This window comes from Neodiprion lecontei, chromosome 1, assembly GCF_021901455.1.
Source record: "Neodiprion lecontei isolate iyNeoLeco1 chromosome 1, iyNeoLeco1.1, whole genome shotgun sequence".
NCBI lineage: Eukaryota > Metazoa > Arthropoda > Insecta > Hymenoptera > Diprionidae > Neodiprion > Neodiprion lecontei.
In genome coordinates this window covers 38587092-38603340 of record NC_060260.1, presented here as the reverse complement: position 1 = coordinate 38603340, position 16249 = coordinate 38587092, and the positions used below count along the sequence as shown (strand labels likewise).

At 38.0% G+C, this 16249-nt stretch overlaps 1 protein-coding gene across 5 annotated transcripts in view; it reads right to left on the bottom strand.

The window, feature by feature from the left end:
- The window catches only part of LOC107223198 (angiogenic factor with G patch and FHA domains 1), a 53196-nt gene extending 37292 nt beyond the window's left edge, over positions 1-15904 (bottom strand). For 2 of the 5 annotated variants that reach the window (XM_046729819.1, XM_046729820.1), the window contains exons 1-7: positions 15151-15865; positions 14827-15072; positions 14493-14660; positions 14046-14205; positions 13642-13802; positions 12773-13215; positions 12556-12655 (exon numbers count right to left, since the gene is read on the bottom strand). In XM_046729819.1, the coding sequence (XP_046585775.1) occupies positions 12556-12655; positions 12773-13215; positions 13642-13802; positions 14046-14205; positions 14493-14660; positions 14827-15072; positions 15151-15324 (1452 nt within the window). In that variant the 5' untranslated portion in view covers positions 15325-15865. Of the gene's footprint in view, positions 1-12555; positions 12656-12772; positions 13216-13641; positions 13803-14045; positions 14206-14250; positions 14327-14492; positions 14661-14826; positions 15073-15150 lie in introns of all 5 variants that reach the window. The other 3 variants (XM_046729817.1, XM_046729818.1, XM_015662810.2) reach the window with 3 other exon arrangements.
- Between the last annotated feature and the right edge of the window lie 345 nt (positions 15905-16249).

The window sequence follows — 16249 nt, the reverse complement described above, 5'->3', positions numbered from 1 at the left end:
CTGTGACATTTCCACGTTCGCGATGCGTGGGCTTGGATAATAGTGAATAAAACGATATTTTACTCGGTCGGTAAGAATCGATTATGACATATTCTTGATAGAATTAAGATGACTTACAGAAATGCATTTCTTGGCGTTATTCTCGCATGGGAAAAAAAATTGTTTTTACATCATTTTGTTCGGCATTTCATTTAGAATTGCGCCTTATTGTGACATTTCAACGTCGGTGATGCGTAGGCTTGAATAATAATTTAAAAAATGTGCCATTTTACTCGGTCGGTAATAACTCACTAGAGCATGCTCTTAATGCCGTTTCACAGACACGAAAAATTTTCAGCAATAATACGGGGAAGAGTAGCAGAGATAGAGGCGATGAAGGAAGAAAAGAAATACAACCTTCGTGAAGAGACGTGTAAGGCGTGACTGAGTTCAGAAACGAAGAGGGGGTTGAAAAGTAGTCTTTCGGTCGACACGAGATCCTGGGAACGAATCGTTGAAATCACCTCGGTGGATTTATTATACGTATAGTATACGGTGCGGATGAAAGCGGAGACGAGACAGAAAAAAAAGAAAAAAAAAAAAAGTCAAAACACGAGATCAAAAAAGAAGGAAAAAAAATATAGTACAAGTTAAATAGCCGTACAATGTATGGGATGCAACATTTTCGAGTCCCCGACAGCGGACAGCTCTGGGGAATTTGACACCCGGGGGGAAATCGGGTTTGCGATTTAGTCGAGGCTTTACCTTCGAAGTCTCAGCGATTCTTGCAGGCAAGTCGGCTTCGCGTTTATCGCCGAGGAGGAGGACGACGAAGCGAGTGAACCTACCCACCTAACCACCTACGTATCCACGTATTGCTCGGAGCAATATTTCAATTGGACGCGCGTAATATACATTTGTTATTTACTTTGACAGGCTTAGCCTCTATACTCCGTAAATCAAAAGGCGATTAATTAGAAACTGCAGCGGTATAACGCGCCGCGCACTCCCTTCAACGGTCTGAGTCCCGTGGGCGGACCGCAATTGTCGACCGTCTAGTCGCCACCAAAGGACACCGTTCTGATCGCCGAATAACCCCTCAGACAACTCCGAAACCGGAAACCGTATGCTGGACGTGAAGATTTCAGTTACAACTGTTCAGGAAATTCCCAACAAAAAGAAACCGAAATATCTTTATTTTAAGAATAAATATTGGCTGGTTTTTGATCAGAATTGCATGTAGAATGTGGGTGCCGTGCACTTTTTCGCGTTACAGATTCGTAGACGAGTATTGTATAAATTGGAGGTATCGAAGACCGCATAGGAATCGAGTAAATAGCATCCCTTTAAGATGAAGCTCTGGTCACTCTTTACCGACAGAGTAAAATGTAACTTTTTTTCCGCCATTATCAAAGCATACACGGCACTGATATGAAAATGCCGCTGTGAACGCGATTCCACGTACAATGCCGAATAAAAGTACCGAAAAACTTTTCTATCTAATGAGAAAGATAGACCAGGAAATGTGTTTCTACAATAAGTCGTAGATGATTCCATTAAACAGGAATACGTTTCTTGGTATTATTGTTGCGTAAAGTAAACCTATTTTTTGAATATTTGTATTTGGCACTGCGTGTAAAATCGCGCTGACTTCGTTATTTTTACATCAGCGATCCGTAGGGTTTGGTAATGGTAAAAACAAGTGACGTTCAACGCGGTCGGTAAAAACAAACTACAGCAGCCTCTTAAGATGTTTTTACCATGATGTCGCATAACTGATTCAGGAATATCTACTTGTCAGTATCGGGATATAACTTTTTCTTCAAATTTCAAATCGATTTAAAATTATGCGTAGGTAGATTAATCGTGCCATTGTTATCAAAAATTGCGTTCTGGTTAGCTATATAAGACCGAAAGAATATCGTCCATATTTTTCGTCTACTTATCCGTCTTCGATGTTATAGTTTCCAAACTATTAAATCGTCGATTCGTGAGACAATTTATCGCACAAACTTCATCGTCAGAACGATCACACGACAAAAAATGTCGAATCTAACCAATGATTGAAAAAAAAAATCACAAGTTCTACGATGTCAAATGGTGATGAGTGCAGATTAGGAGTAGGTCACTCACCTCTCCCGTATTCGTTTTCCAAGACAATGGCTGAGTTAGTCTAGGCGAGTTTGTTACGGAGAAAAAAGCCTTACTAACCGCAAGTATGTACAGGCACGAAAAATAATTGAAGGATATTCGGAATGAAGAGGATGAGGAGAAAAATGGGCGAATCATAATTAAGAAAAGACGAGCAAAAAAGGGATCGAGAAGACGCCACGTGCAAGAGGGTCGTCGGCCACAGTTTCCCAAGCATCATCCTCGTAGATGCGTTACGTAACATCGACTTCGGCCTTGCATTCCGTTGTCTTACGCAAACCGCCTTTGGCGATATGAGCGCCGGGAATTCCGGGTACAGCGGATCACTTCCGCCTCAAATATTTACTCCCGAGATCCGCCATTTTTTTTTTTTTAACTTTATTCGCTATACAGCGAAAGGCGAAAACACAATTGCGTAAAAGTACAAAACGAGTAGAAAACTGTGATAATTTCTCATCACCGAGAGAAATTTTTATATTTTTGCCTAATAATAACCGTTGGAATTTTGTTTGTTTTTTTTTTTTTTTTTTTTTCTTACCACAATCAAAAAATACTGTCTCCAAATTTTTTTATGTTTCAGATTCCTCGAACTTGAAATTTGATTCTTTCGATCGTTGTTTTACAATATTTCAGGCTTTCAAAGATTTTGTCATGTAGCCGTTGGCTTTTCTTTTTGTTTTTACATTTCACGTTGTATAAACAAGGTGACGAAAATTTTGCTCATGTACAAATTCATGACTTTCTCTCGTCAAAAAAAATTCATAATTTTCGGTAATGTAGAGCAACTTATGTGACCAAGAGCTCCAGAAATTGTCCACCTTCGACACATTGGATTTGAATTGAAAAACACACAAGCAACTAGAAACGGACCGATGCTATTTTCAAAAGTTAACTCGGCTGAATTTACGAAGCATATATAGTTGAAGTTTGAAAACAATTTATAAAAAAAAAAAAAAACAAAGTAAATTTAAAAGAATCAACAGCCGACTTAAAGAATCTATTGCGATATAAATATTACCGACCCAAGAAAACTGCCGAGACTGCATGGCGAGAAAAAAAAGAGAAGAAAATAAATCAAGAGAGAGGGAAAAAAAGTATAAGAGAGGAAGAGAGAGAAAAGATGAAGAAGGAGAATTGAGGTTGACGTTTACGAGCTAATAATATGACGGAGTAATCCTACCGCGGCTTTCAGTTGATGTTTGATCATTCGGTTGCGTATCGAAGGAAAATGCCAGAACCACTATCCGTTTCATATATGTATAATAATAATACAACTCAAGTCGAGTTCTTTCACGTCGAATACGCGCGATCGGATTCAACGTCGAATTCGAATAATTCGAGCGGAAAAATTCCCACTGAAACGTAGCTGTTCGTGTCACGTCGCGAATCTACTCTTTTGCATGTTTTATGATCATGCAAGTGAAGGTATTACATTGTGATCGGATATCTTCGATTTATTATACTCTCATCGCTTTGCCGTCATTCTGTAAAAAATTAAAATTTCGATGTGAGACTTGATTTTCAAGATTTAAGACACCGTATAAATGTGTAAAAAATCGCGAAGCTGAAGTTAGTAAGGTTAAATTATGGTCGAATGGGATCCACGGATCGTATTAGAAGTATAGAAAAGGGAGGGAAATAAAAACCGTCCAAAAAATCTCCAGAATCGGAAAACAAAAAACATCCTAAATATTGCACAGAAACGAATTCGAGTAACATAAGGGTACGATATCAACTATTTGATAAACGTTGAACGAAAAATTACTGTTTTTTAGTTTTGGAACAACCCAGAGGAGTATAAATTTGCAAAACATACGAGTTCCTCTATGGTATAATAATATTATGTTATAAGGTCTAGTGGATTTCAGACAATCCTATATACGCTGTACATACACAGCTAAATATAACCAGCGTGAAAAAAAAAAAAAAAAAAAAAAGGAAACATAAAGACAAAATTGCAAATGCAAAATGTATGATTTCAACGCACGTCTCTTTACGAATGAACAGGAATAGAAGCCGGAAAAATTATATAAACACGAACGAAAGACACGGAGGCGTAATTTTCAACAGAGTCATTGCAGAGTCGAAGAGTATAAGGAAATATCCTTAGGCGATGTTTACTGCGCGGTGTTAATTCCGCGTAGAGGTTTGTGTTTTCCTGGCGTCTCGTTTTCCTTCCTCCTTGCGTGTTTTTTTCGTATTTTTTTTTTTTTTGTTTTTTTCTTGTTTTTTATCCTTCATCTCTCTCGCGTTGTAAAACGACGTTGCAAGTACGCTGGTAGGTAGACGGCATTACGCCGGACGGATAGACCTTATACACGTTTATCCACGGGTAGGAGGTAGGTACGTAGGTAAGGATAGGAGATGTAGGCGCGGCAGCATGCCTTTCTTTACACACTGCGCTAGACAGGAGGTTGGAACAGATCGCGGCAGGAAATCGTTGTAAATCGTAAAATGGGACGACTTCTTCCCGTAAAATGGTGAAACGTTGAAGCTGTTAAAAGTGGCGAAGGTAGTAGAGTACAGGGGAAATCCATAAAACTAGACAGTTGCCGATACAGCCCTTCACCTGAACGACCCTAGCCGCATTTCCTACATCGCGCTGCCTAGGTGTGGAAACCAGCATCTTCGATACCGTTTCTCGTGATTTTAACGCAAGTCTGTGTTTCCGCTTTGAAACGATTATACCGAGGGAACTGAAGGAAAATAAAAAAAAAAAAAAAAACGTTATACCGAATTTTCTTTTTTACTTCTCGGAAATATTAAAAACGAAAAAGTGCAAATCACCGACAATGGAGAAATATGAGCGGAATAACTAGCTATGCAAGACCCGAGGGTTCAATCACTCATCGATTTGATGTACACATGGATTTCAAAAGATTTCACAGGCTTTCAAAAGATTACAAGAGATTTAATGGGATTTTAAAGGATTTCAAAAGATTTGGAAAGATTTCATAAGATTTCAGGGATTTTGAAAGTTTCCAAGGGATTTCAAAAGATTTCAAAGACTTCGGATGATTTCAAAGAATTTCAAGAGATTTCAGAAGATTTCATGAGATTTCAAAGACTTCGGATGATTTCAAAAAATTTCAAAAGATTTCGAGAGATTTCAAGGATTACCGAAGCTTTCGGAAGATTTCAGAAGGTTTCACAAGATTTCCGGAAAAATGTAAACCAGATTTCGCGAGTGATTAACCCCTCGGCAAGACTAGAAAATGTTAAAAAGGGAAAAAAGAGTCGCGTGTAAAGTGATTTGTATGAATAGTTGAGTCCGATGTATAATACACGTATAATACGGATGCAACCGAAGAGGTGCACTCAAATTGATCAGTTTGCCGGGGTTTTCATGCAGGGAGAGTTGTTTATTCGTTTCACTGGAGGGTTGAAGCAGAGTAACGAGATTTTACGCTATTTTGCAATTCATTTACCTTCTGGTTTACTGCAATCACTACTTGTCTAGTACACTGTGTCTCCTCCGTTCCTCCATCCATTTTCGCTTCGCCATTTTACAACCGTACAATGTAACTTTATGGGTGGAGAAAAAACAGGTGCGCCCATCAACTGTTTCCACCTTCGTTGACGCGTACGGGAAACGGCGAGGAAAGCAAGGTGTGTTTGCACGTAGGTACAAGGTGCGTTCTATGTAACCTGCACTTTTAACCGAACGCATCCCGACGCAGCCCTAAACTCCTAAACCAATTCCCCGTTTAACGCTTTTATATGGGTCACGTCTGCGTCGGGCAGACAAGAAATTTTACAACGAAATCGTTGAGTTCGTTTTGCAATTTACACGTCTGTTTTTTTTTATTTACAACGTTCTTTTAATACATTGAAACGATTATAATAGGTTTAGTAAAATTTTGTCTTCGATCGTTTACTACCATATCGTTGCCGTGTAAATTTCCTTAAAAAATTTCGACTACTCTTTTAAACGTTCATCTTTTCCGGCAAGTCTCGTTTATTTTATTTCATTCGTTCTTCTTTACTTTTTCTTTCAACAATCTCACAAATAGCATCGATCCAAAATTCGCACCGATTTTCAGTGATATCTTCAACTGTTTTGAGTTCATCTAAAAACTTCCTGATCTGCACCTAAGTTTTTTCTCTCAATCGTATGAATTCTTGTTCTCGCATCATCATCGCGACTCAAAATCCACTTTGTCTGATTGGAAGAAGAAAAATAAGAGAGAGAAAAAACAAAAAAAAAAAAAAAAAAAAAACGAATAAAAAAAAAGAGAATTGTGTACACCGTAACAGTAAATTTGAACTGTCGGTGCATTCCACGCACGATTTGAAGTGTGTGCTATGCACTTGAGCAGCATGGGCAGAGTTTGCATCGGGAGGCCGGAGAATATTGTGATGCAGTTTACAACGTGCCTGGACAGCTATTTATGCGTCACCTCGTCGAAGGCATGGCAGGCGATTTCCCTCGTCGATGGAATTTATATACTAGTTATTATATGCGAACGCTGTTTGTATTCAAGTTTTATAGACGCAGCACGCTCTGCGGAAAACCGAGCCGAAGTTGTCCCAGCGCATGATTCGAGGCTCTGCCGGTTTTCGAACAAAAGCGAGTCGAAATTCCGCCAATGGCGGCGCGTCTCTCGACGCGCATGCGCAAAGCGCGCAAAGTCAGAGGCTTCTGATTCGCTGAGCGGATGCGCGACGGTTTGGCTAACTTCAAACGACTTCAGTTTCAAAGCCATGATACTTTTGACTGTTTCGCAGGTTTCCGCGAATTCATGATTCACTTTTTTGCAAGGAATATCTAGTCGCGATTGGTTTTCGCGGAACTTGTAACGTCTCTTGGTTTCGACAAGGAAAACGAGATACTTGTGCGTGTTTGTCAGCTGCTGCTGCTGCTGCTGCTGCAGAGTACCGTTTAATCGCGTTAATTAGTTGGAAACTAGCGGCGTACCAGCTGCTTGATCAAGTTACCAGATAAGTTAATTAATTATTTAATCACGACGCTTCGTAGAGAGGTTTATTGGATCCGGGTTCCTTGATTAATTCTAGACTCGTCGTACTCGCGACAATGAATATATCCACATACATGTTTCTGTAGGTATTTCCCTGGGAAATATTGGCTTTTTTTTTTAATTATATTTTTTTCTAATTAGTTAAGAAATTCTCTTCAACAATACCGACCCCTCAATTTAACGCTATTTTCAATCAAGTGGAGGCTTTAATAAAATATTTCACAATTAGTCATAAATCTGATCGATTGTTTGCAATTTTTAATGCTGTAGTATTTGCTGATAGAAATATAGGTATGTTTTGATGTGAAAAAAACACCGAGATGAATTTAAAAAAAAATCAGTAAAAATAAAGTCTAAAAATTTCAGGGACATTATAAACAATGTTGAATATTTCAAGCGAAAAAAAATTGGCCCTGCAGTTGACCGAAAGATGTAAGTAAAGGTATGCTCATTATTTAAGTGGCTGTAGTTGGATATGGCAAGGAACCTGACAGATCCCTTCACGGGGGTAAAGTGCGGGTAATTTAAATACGCGGTAAAAAGTAAAAGAAGAAGAAGAAGAAGAAGAAGAAGTAATATCGCTTCGTTTCCGTGGCCGGGAGCAACTGCACTTGCATTCTGGAGGGAACGAAGGCGTGCAAAATTATTAGGTATACCTATACGGGATGCAAACGTAAATAAGTATGGTGCGTACGTATGAAAATACGTGTGGTTATTACATTATACAAGGTGGAAGATATGTATAAAATGTAATGTATGAAGTAAGAAATTGGCGAGGCTTCGCGAGTTGCGGACGCAACTGCGCTGCAGTTTCTTTGATAGGTATAAAAAAAAGAAAAGGAAAGAAAGAAAAAGAAAATGTTCCCCCGGTGTCGGGCTATTACGCCTTCCGTTTGGAAAGCCCGCGAGGTTTTTTAACTCGTCATTTTTCATCCTGTCGCGTTTTTATTTCTGTTTCTTTCATAGATCTTGTAACTGCGCATCTGCACTCAGCTATTGCAAATCGCAGGGTACGTACTTGTGCCGACTCGACGAGCAGCCAGCGTAAACTCCAGCTGAATAGCCTTCTTCGCTCATTGCTCGTGTTATTATAGAAAAGAAATAACTAAGCGCGATTCTAAGGAAAAGGGATTCGCAATCTCGTGAAATATTAGTTTTATGACTTTAAACAGGTAATATGGTACATCCAGATACTCTTTTTCACTCGGAATATACACTCGTGGAAAAAATTAACGCCCCCAGTCTTTTGCCCGAAAAAAAGTCCAATTTCGACACGCGGTAATTTTGCGTCAATCGCGAGAACATCAAAAATAATTTGGAGCTCAAAATGTTGGCTTTGAGCTCCATTCTTTAAATTTAGTCTGTACGCATTTTTTTCGAACATTTCTATCTTTGAGTCACTCGTGTCAAATTTGTAAAGTGAACTTTCGAATTCACGCCGTCGTGAGCCATGATTTTTTTTAAAAGATTTTGAAAGTAACCATTGCAATTTTGTAGCTTGGAGTTTCCTCTTCAAAATACTCTTTTTGTAATTTTATCCGCGATCTTTCATCATCGCATAGAGATTTAAAAATAAAGGAGACTGAACCTCTGAATGTCGCTTTTCTCAATCTCCAAACGAAAATTATCCTCAACGTTACTGGCAAATTTGTCAACTTCCAAAGATGGCCCTTAAAAATCGGTGATCGACGTTTGAACTTTACCGCGAGATAGCTTCCGTAAAAATGACGATCATATTTTTCCGTCTATCTCGAGGAATAGAAATTTCTCTTTAAAATAGCGCTTTGGAATTTCTCCTACGTTACTTAATTAACAAAGATTGATTCAAGATAAAGAGGATTTAATCACTTGTTACGCAGGGTCAAAGTTTCTCGGAGACTATTTCCTTAGGTGTTGGACAACTTGGCGAGAGAAAATTGTATCGAAAATTAAAACAAAGTATTTCGAAGGAGAAATTCCAAGCTACAAAATGGACGATTTAAAAATCCAGCGAAACGAAACTATCTATACCTAAAAAATTTGACACGGGAGACTTGAAAATAGGATTACTCCAAGAAAAATGCGTAAGACTAAATCTGGAAAATGAAGCTTAAGGCCAAGATGTTCAGCTTTAAAATCGTTTTTAATACAATATTCTACTTGCAACTTACGCAAAGTTACAGCGTTTCAAAGTTGAATCTTTTTCGGCCAATAACGGGGGATGTTAATTCTTTCCGCGAGTGTATTTTCTTCTACCTGTTGGGATAATTTGATGTCGATGCAAGAATATACTGACTTTACGGTACTTTGCACTCAGAAGTGTAGATAAAACTGCCTGAAATTCGATTTCCGTAAGTGTTTTTATTACATATGGTAAACCGAGAGTTCCGTTTTACCCACAGGCCAGTAAAACTTGTCCAATACGTCTCGTCTATCTTATGTAACTACAGTTCATGGTTATACATACTCTTCACACTAGTACGTTATATTTTTTATTCTATATCTCTATCTTAGACCGTTGCTTGTCTCAAAATTAAACTATCGTACGTAAATGAATCAGCTCAAATCTTGACTTATCCTACTCCATCATTTTTAACCGAAGAGTGTGATAGAAAAGCTCCGAACAACGTTATCGAACATCAAAATTTTCCGAATGGTCTAGAAATGGGTTGAATTCGCGTGTACGCATCTGTGTATTTATATAGTTCAGGGGATCCTGAAAAATTCATGAATAAAAATAAAAATTCGAATACGACTGTAGTATATACATATAGAAAATGTCGTTCTATCGCACCCACCTCTGTTTTCGCATTGCGAGTTGGTAACAAAAATTCAAACATCACGTCGACGGATCCAACGTGTATCCTGCATTCGCCTATGGCTGCTTTGTATAATATAAAGGCAAATGCAGAGCGAACGGACGTAGGTAGGTAGGTAGGTATGTAGGTACGGTAAAAATGGACAAATGGGAAAATGGACGAACGAACGGACAGACCAAACAAATTTAGCAAAGGCAAATGAACCGTGTTGCGCGTGACGCGTGGGATGGGCGGGCAGGCGTGGGAGTGCAATAGGGCATGTGATGCGTCTAGACAAAATAATGATTTGAATTTCAATACATTTGCATTCATTATTGCAGCACGCACCGTGCAATCGGTGCCGGGTTCAGCGGCGTTCGCACCACGGATAACGTATCGGGCAAAGTTTGCCATCCCCCCCCACCCCCGACCCGTCCACATTCAGCATTTTTCTCGAGCCATATTTCGTTCCGCATTTTTATTACACTCGTTCATTTGTTTGCGATAGAATTTACCACGATTTTGTCTATTTATTTAATTATTTTTTTTTTTTCAATTCTTAGATTCTTCGCTTTTTTCGTCAGCTGTGAACACCGTGAAATTAGTTTCTGAAGTACAGTTGGAAACAATTGAACTCATATTTCGATAAAATCGAAGTGGTACAGAATTAAAAACAGAACGACAGTCTTTTTTTTTAATACACGCTCCGAGTGTAAGAACGAGTAAAATATGCAATAGAAAATTCGAATGGTTTAATCTCTTCAAATGAAGTTTGGGTACAACCAAAGTATCTTCTTAGTGTCTACTCACATGTGAATTATGTACGTACCATTGCGATATCATGATTTTATTTAATATTGTGACAACTAATTATAAAAAAAAAAAAAATAATACGTCACAAGATCAAGGGGAACTCGAAAAAAAGTACTGGATAATTTCTATTCTTCGTTAGTATTTTCTGATCTGCTTGCTTTCGGCTTTATTTTACTTTTAAGTCGAATTTTGTATTATCCGCATATATCGTATAATAAACCGAAAACCTGAGCTTCATAATTGTGTCGTGTTCGAGTGGTAGAAAAGTACAAGGAATTAAGATAGAGAAGTTTAGAGAAGCAAGGCGTCACTGCTCTGCAAGTACTTGGGTAAAAAGAGAAAAAACGGAAGAGAAAACGCAGAATTACCCCGCGAGTGTCTCGGAGGAAGACACTTAAATCGTTATTCCGTACTAGTACTTCGTGTATCCTGAATCCTGATGGAAGACGTAGACGATCCATGATTATAGGCCTTTGCTCGCTACTAATTGTGAACGACCAACCCGGATTTGCCGCGCCGCGGTAACTAGACGTGAGAGACGCAACTAAACAGAAACTGTACAAAGCCAGCATGCCCGACTTCAGGTCGGTGAAAATAAAAACACTGGTTATCGGCAGTCGGATGTTCCTCTAGTTGCATAGTTTGTAGCGATGCCCACTAATTTTAAGCTAAAACTAACCGATGCATCGATTAATCGAGTCTGGAAAACAATCGAACACGAGTCGATTAAATCGGTAAAGATTAATCGATTAATCGATTCTTTCGAATTTTTTTGAAACGGTGGAAATGAAAACAAAATTTCGTCAATTTTGGTATGTAGTTTTAACAGCGGAAAAGTTTTTTCATAATTTATAATTTCATTAGAAATATTTTTCAATATCAGGTGAAAATATTCAATTATCTTTTACTTGTCACATCAAATAAGTACTCACTAAGTGAGACAATGATAATAATTGATAATCCAGTCACATAAATTGATATTGTATTGCCTCGTTCGTGGGATTAAAAAGCAAACACCGATTGTGAGGAAAAGTTATCGAGTCGTTCGATTACACACGATTAATTGAAAAAAATAATTGATTATTTTTGGTAATTTTTAATGCATAATTTGCTTTATTGCAATTAAAGGTGAACGAAAGATGTTAGTAGCATTGTATAATATTTTCATGAACCATTTCGACATGTTTCGAACACATCAAACAGAAAAAAAAAAAACAAAAACCGTAATTAATTACATGGCAATAAAAGGAGAAAATTTATAATCTAATCAATGAGATTATCTTCAAACGATTCGTCAAACGGAGTGAAAGGGAATCGTGTAAATAGATTTCCTTCGGTTGTTATAGTCGTGAGTTAAAACCGCGGAGCGGACTTCCCTTTCCGTTTTATTGTGTATAGTTGGGGCATAGGTAGGTATGTATAATGTAAGCAGCTAATCATCGCATTGCAGAGAATTTTTTACCGCGTCAGAACTAATTCAGGCGTGTTTAACTGCGCCGGGAACGTCAATGGAAATTTAATTCCTTTCGTAAAATTGACTGCGCTGATAACTTGGTACATGTGAATTTCCACATAGGAAATGTTAGAATTGAGCGTACCTTGATATTCGCGATCAACTCGTAATTTCGTACAACCCAGTTATACGAAATTACAACATGTCTGATACAAATCGATAGGACAGATAAGTTTTACAACAAAAACCGATTCAGGCTATGTCAGATCCGAGACTTCGATCAGCGTTATTAAAGATCAACATCCATATTTGGCGAATTTCTATGTCAAGTGAGAAAATAAAATTAATGGAAGCAAACTTACAGATCTAGATCGAAAATAGGAAGACTGAGAAAAGGACTCACAGGTTCGATTCTGCCATCACCATCTTTTCCGAGTGATTGACCCTCCGTCCATCCCATTTTTGAGAGAAGCTTGAAGCCTTTGTTGTCGCTTGCAATCGATCTACATTAAACATAAAAAGATAAAATGAATGAAAAATTTAACCGGAGGCATAAAATGAATCACAATCAATTAAGAACACAATATCGAAGCAGTAAAGTTTCCTTCAACTTCACTTACACATCGACGGAGCTCTGCTGAGTCTTTGCATGGTGATTCAGAGATCCGACGAGTACTCGTCTTGCTTGAGCACGATCTTGGTATCCAGCAGCGACTTGACTCGATGTCTTGACGTTGTTTTTCTCAACGCCAAATTTATACTTCAATCTTCTGAGTTCAGATTTGTGCTGGTTTTGTTTTTTCGTTGTACTTCCTTCGGCGTTAACGTTTTGCTGGACAAGTCCTGGTTCGCAGTGTCCACAGGTTTCGTGCCCGTTGTGAATGTGACAAAGTAACTTCGTACCTCCGACCTGAATTATCGAACCGTGCACAATCTCGAATGGCTCGGATTCCTGCTTTGCTACTGATAACCTTTTGCCATTTAATATGGTCCCATTTCTTGAGCCCAGATCAATGATTTCGTAACGTTTATTTATTTCATCGTACTGGAATCTTGCGTGTTGCTAAAAATAGAGTAAGTCATCCAGGTTAGTTAACGTTTTTCTATTAGTCTGAATTCTGTTTATTAGTTCGACAACGAATCGAAATTTCTTCGTTTACTTTGTCGCTTACTTATAAAGCTACTACCAATCGATGTTTGTTCATCATTTTACACTTTTCGCGGATCAACCAGTCTTAAAAATACAATCGATTGGATTTTTGAAACGAATAGTAAGATTACAATTATGAACATTTATAATGGATATAAGAGTAGAGTCAAATGTTGTATTTTCAATGCAAAACCACATGGTTCATGCATTTTTCAGACCAACGGTTACAGGATACCAATTTTTCAGATTATAATTAAAATGTTTTAGAACAAAATAGCTTCTGAAATTCAAATGTATTTCTCAAAAGAGCATTACATGACATCTTTAACAGTAACCAACCTTGCTTATGTTGATATCTTGTATAAGAACAGAGTGATCACCTTCTCTGCCCATAGAGCCACCGGTATAAGCGACAAGAAATAAGGAACCAGGTTTTAATTTTGGCAAACTGGTTTCCTTTACAATAATTCTAATGCAAGGCGGATAGGTTTTGGTCAACTCTGTAACAAAAGGATTATTATATGTGGGTTTTTCCTGTTTGAAGTGCTGCAATAATGAAAAAACGTGACGAGTCTGTATCAATAGCAAACCATGACGGCAAGTGGTGGAAACGAAACAGAAATTTGAATTTTGATATGAAGTTAATTTGCTTTAATACTTCATTTTCACCCTAACCAGCAAGAATCCCTATCCGAAATATTATAGACTTGTGAATTTTTGCCGAAAAATAAACATAAATAAACCTTGTTCAACTTCGTTTTCGCTCTCGTCACTAGAGGATATTTCAGAAGCAACATCCTGCGTGCTCAGGCTGTTATCACTGGCAGAACATTCACCCTCTTCGTGTTCATCGTCACCCGACTCGCGCCCACTTGCAAGAATTTTTCGCTTTTTCGCCATATCCTATAAGAGAGACACGTGTAGGTATTAAAGGTATTGGATATTTACCTAAGGCGTGCTGTCTAGATCTTTCAATTGTTATGTTTGAAAGGCCAGTTATTAACTCATGTATCTCATCCGAAACCTGAAACAAAAAGGAATAAATAATGACTTCGTTAATGGTGCATAAATTTCTATATTTGTCGTTTTTACAGCTTTAAACAGTGATTCTGGTATCGGGTATGTTCGATTCGTCATCTCACTTTCAACAAGCACAACATTTATTCACAAACGATCAATTCCGACGATACCTTATTTGCCTTCCTGGCTTTTCGCTTCTCCTTTTTCACAATTTCCTCTTTCTGTACTGATACTTCACTCGATGAGACTTGAGTTTGACTGTGAAACTTGTAAGTTTTGCTCATTTCATCGTAGCAGTAATAGGTCCCTGAGTTTCCATCGTAATAAAGTCCTTGTTCCTGCAATAAATAAAGAATATCACGTGGTTTGAATTTATTTTCAAAGTAAGAGAAATTAATATTTCTGATTTAGATTTTCACTGGGGATTAAATCCCAATAAAGTTCATGATTCTGCAGTGAAGTGAGCCAAGATTTCAGAATTTATAATCAAATGTAAAAATTTACCGCATCGTAATAATATCCGGTGTTATAATCGTAGTAAAGGCCGGACGTTTCTTCATAAACAAATCCGGTTTGCTGTAGAGCAGATTCGGCCGCTTTTGTAACCTGCTCAACAATGTTTTCCCCATTTTCTAACTTGCTCAAGTTCCAGTCTTGACTGGTGGCCGAATTATGATCAGCGTTCCTTAATTCCGTTTGCGTCGCACAGTCGACGAGTAGCTTTTCAGCAGATTGCAATTTTCCTTTCTTCTGTAAATTTACGGGTAAAAATGAATGCAATTTGCTTGATAAGTGGCGTAAGGTGTCACATTGTAAAAATGTACTCACGCAACCATTCAATTTGTTTCGCAGTTTGTTTATTTTCTTCTTCTGCCATCTGATGTGGTTTTGTAGTTTTCGTATGAAATCCAATACTTGCGGAAGATCCTTCAAGACATCTTGATAATCCTCATCTAGTATCGATGTCACATCGTCACTATCGTTCCTTTGACAAACTTCCATCGCGCTTCCCAATGGGATGTGTCAAGACATGTTTACTTTAGGACACTCATTTAAGATATGAATAAGAGGATGAGAAAAGGTCAATAAAATACGATCGATCAATTAATCTTAAATGCATTATTTGATAAGCTTATACTACCCGACTTTCGTAATAAGTTAAACTGAAATAACGAACATAACCTAAAAGTTATACATAAGAGTGCGACCAAGAGGTGGTAGTAATTAAAGAAAAACACTGATCTGATAAAAAATCATGTTTCAATGAATAACGTTAGTATGACCCGGTATTTCGTTTGTGTACATATCATCGGAAGTATATTTTTTTCGTCATCACACGAGCTGATTTGATCTAATCGAACTGTCAGGGCAATCATTAAACACTGCACAACCCTGCAAAAAACATGGAATACCTAACAATGCCTCGAATGCGATAGATTTTCATATGATTGTTTTTGTTTCTTAACCGTGTTCCAAAATTTTTCCAAACACAATATGTGTCCATATCTCACCGATCACGTCACATAACATCAAAGATAAAAGCACTAGTCCGGAAAAGATGGCGATAACATCTTGCAGCGTAGTCCGTATATGTTACACGTAGAATCCAGATGGATCCTAATGTAAAAAAAGACCAGAGGAGGAATAAGAAAATGACAGCCTGCAATGCAAATAATAGAGATCAACCCAATGCAAACAGATATGAGTAAGGTTAAGGTTATTTTTCGTGCTTTTCGGTTCGATTATAATTCGTAGTTTCCGATTGTATATTTATTTGTTTTCACACCAATGCCAATGTGCCGACTAGAGGCCCAACACAGACGCGTGGGTTGGATAGAATACTCGGTGAGTGTTCAGTTTTACATTGTAGTGTTTGGAGTTTCGTCAGCCCTTATCATCCTTTGGCTCCACCATTAGGCACCTTTCG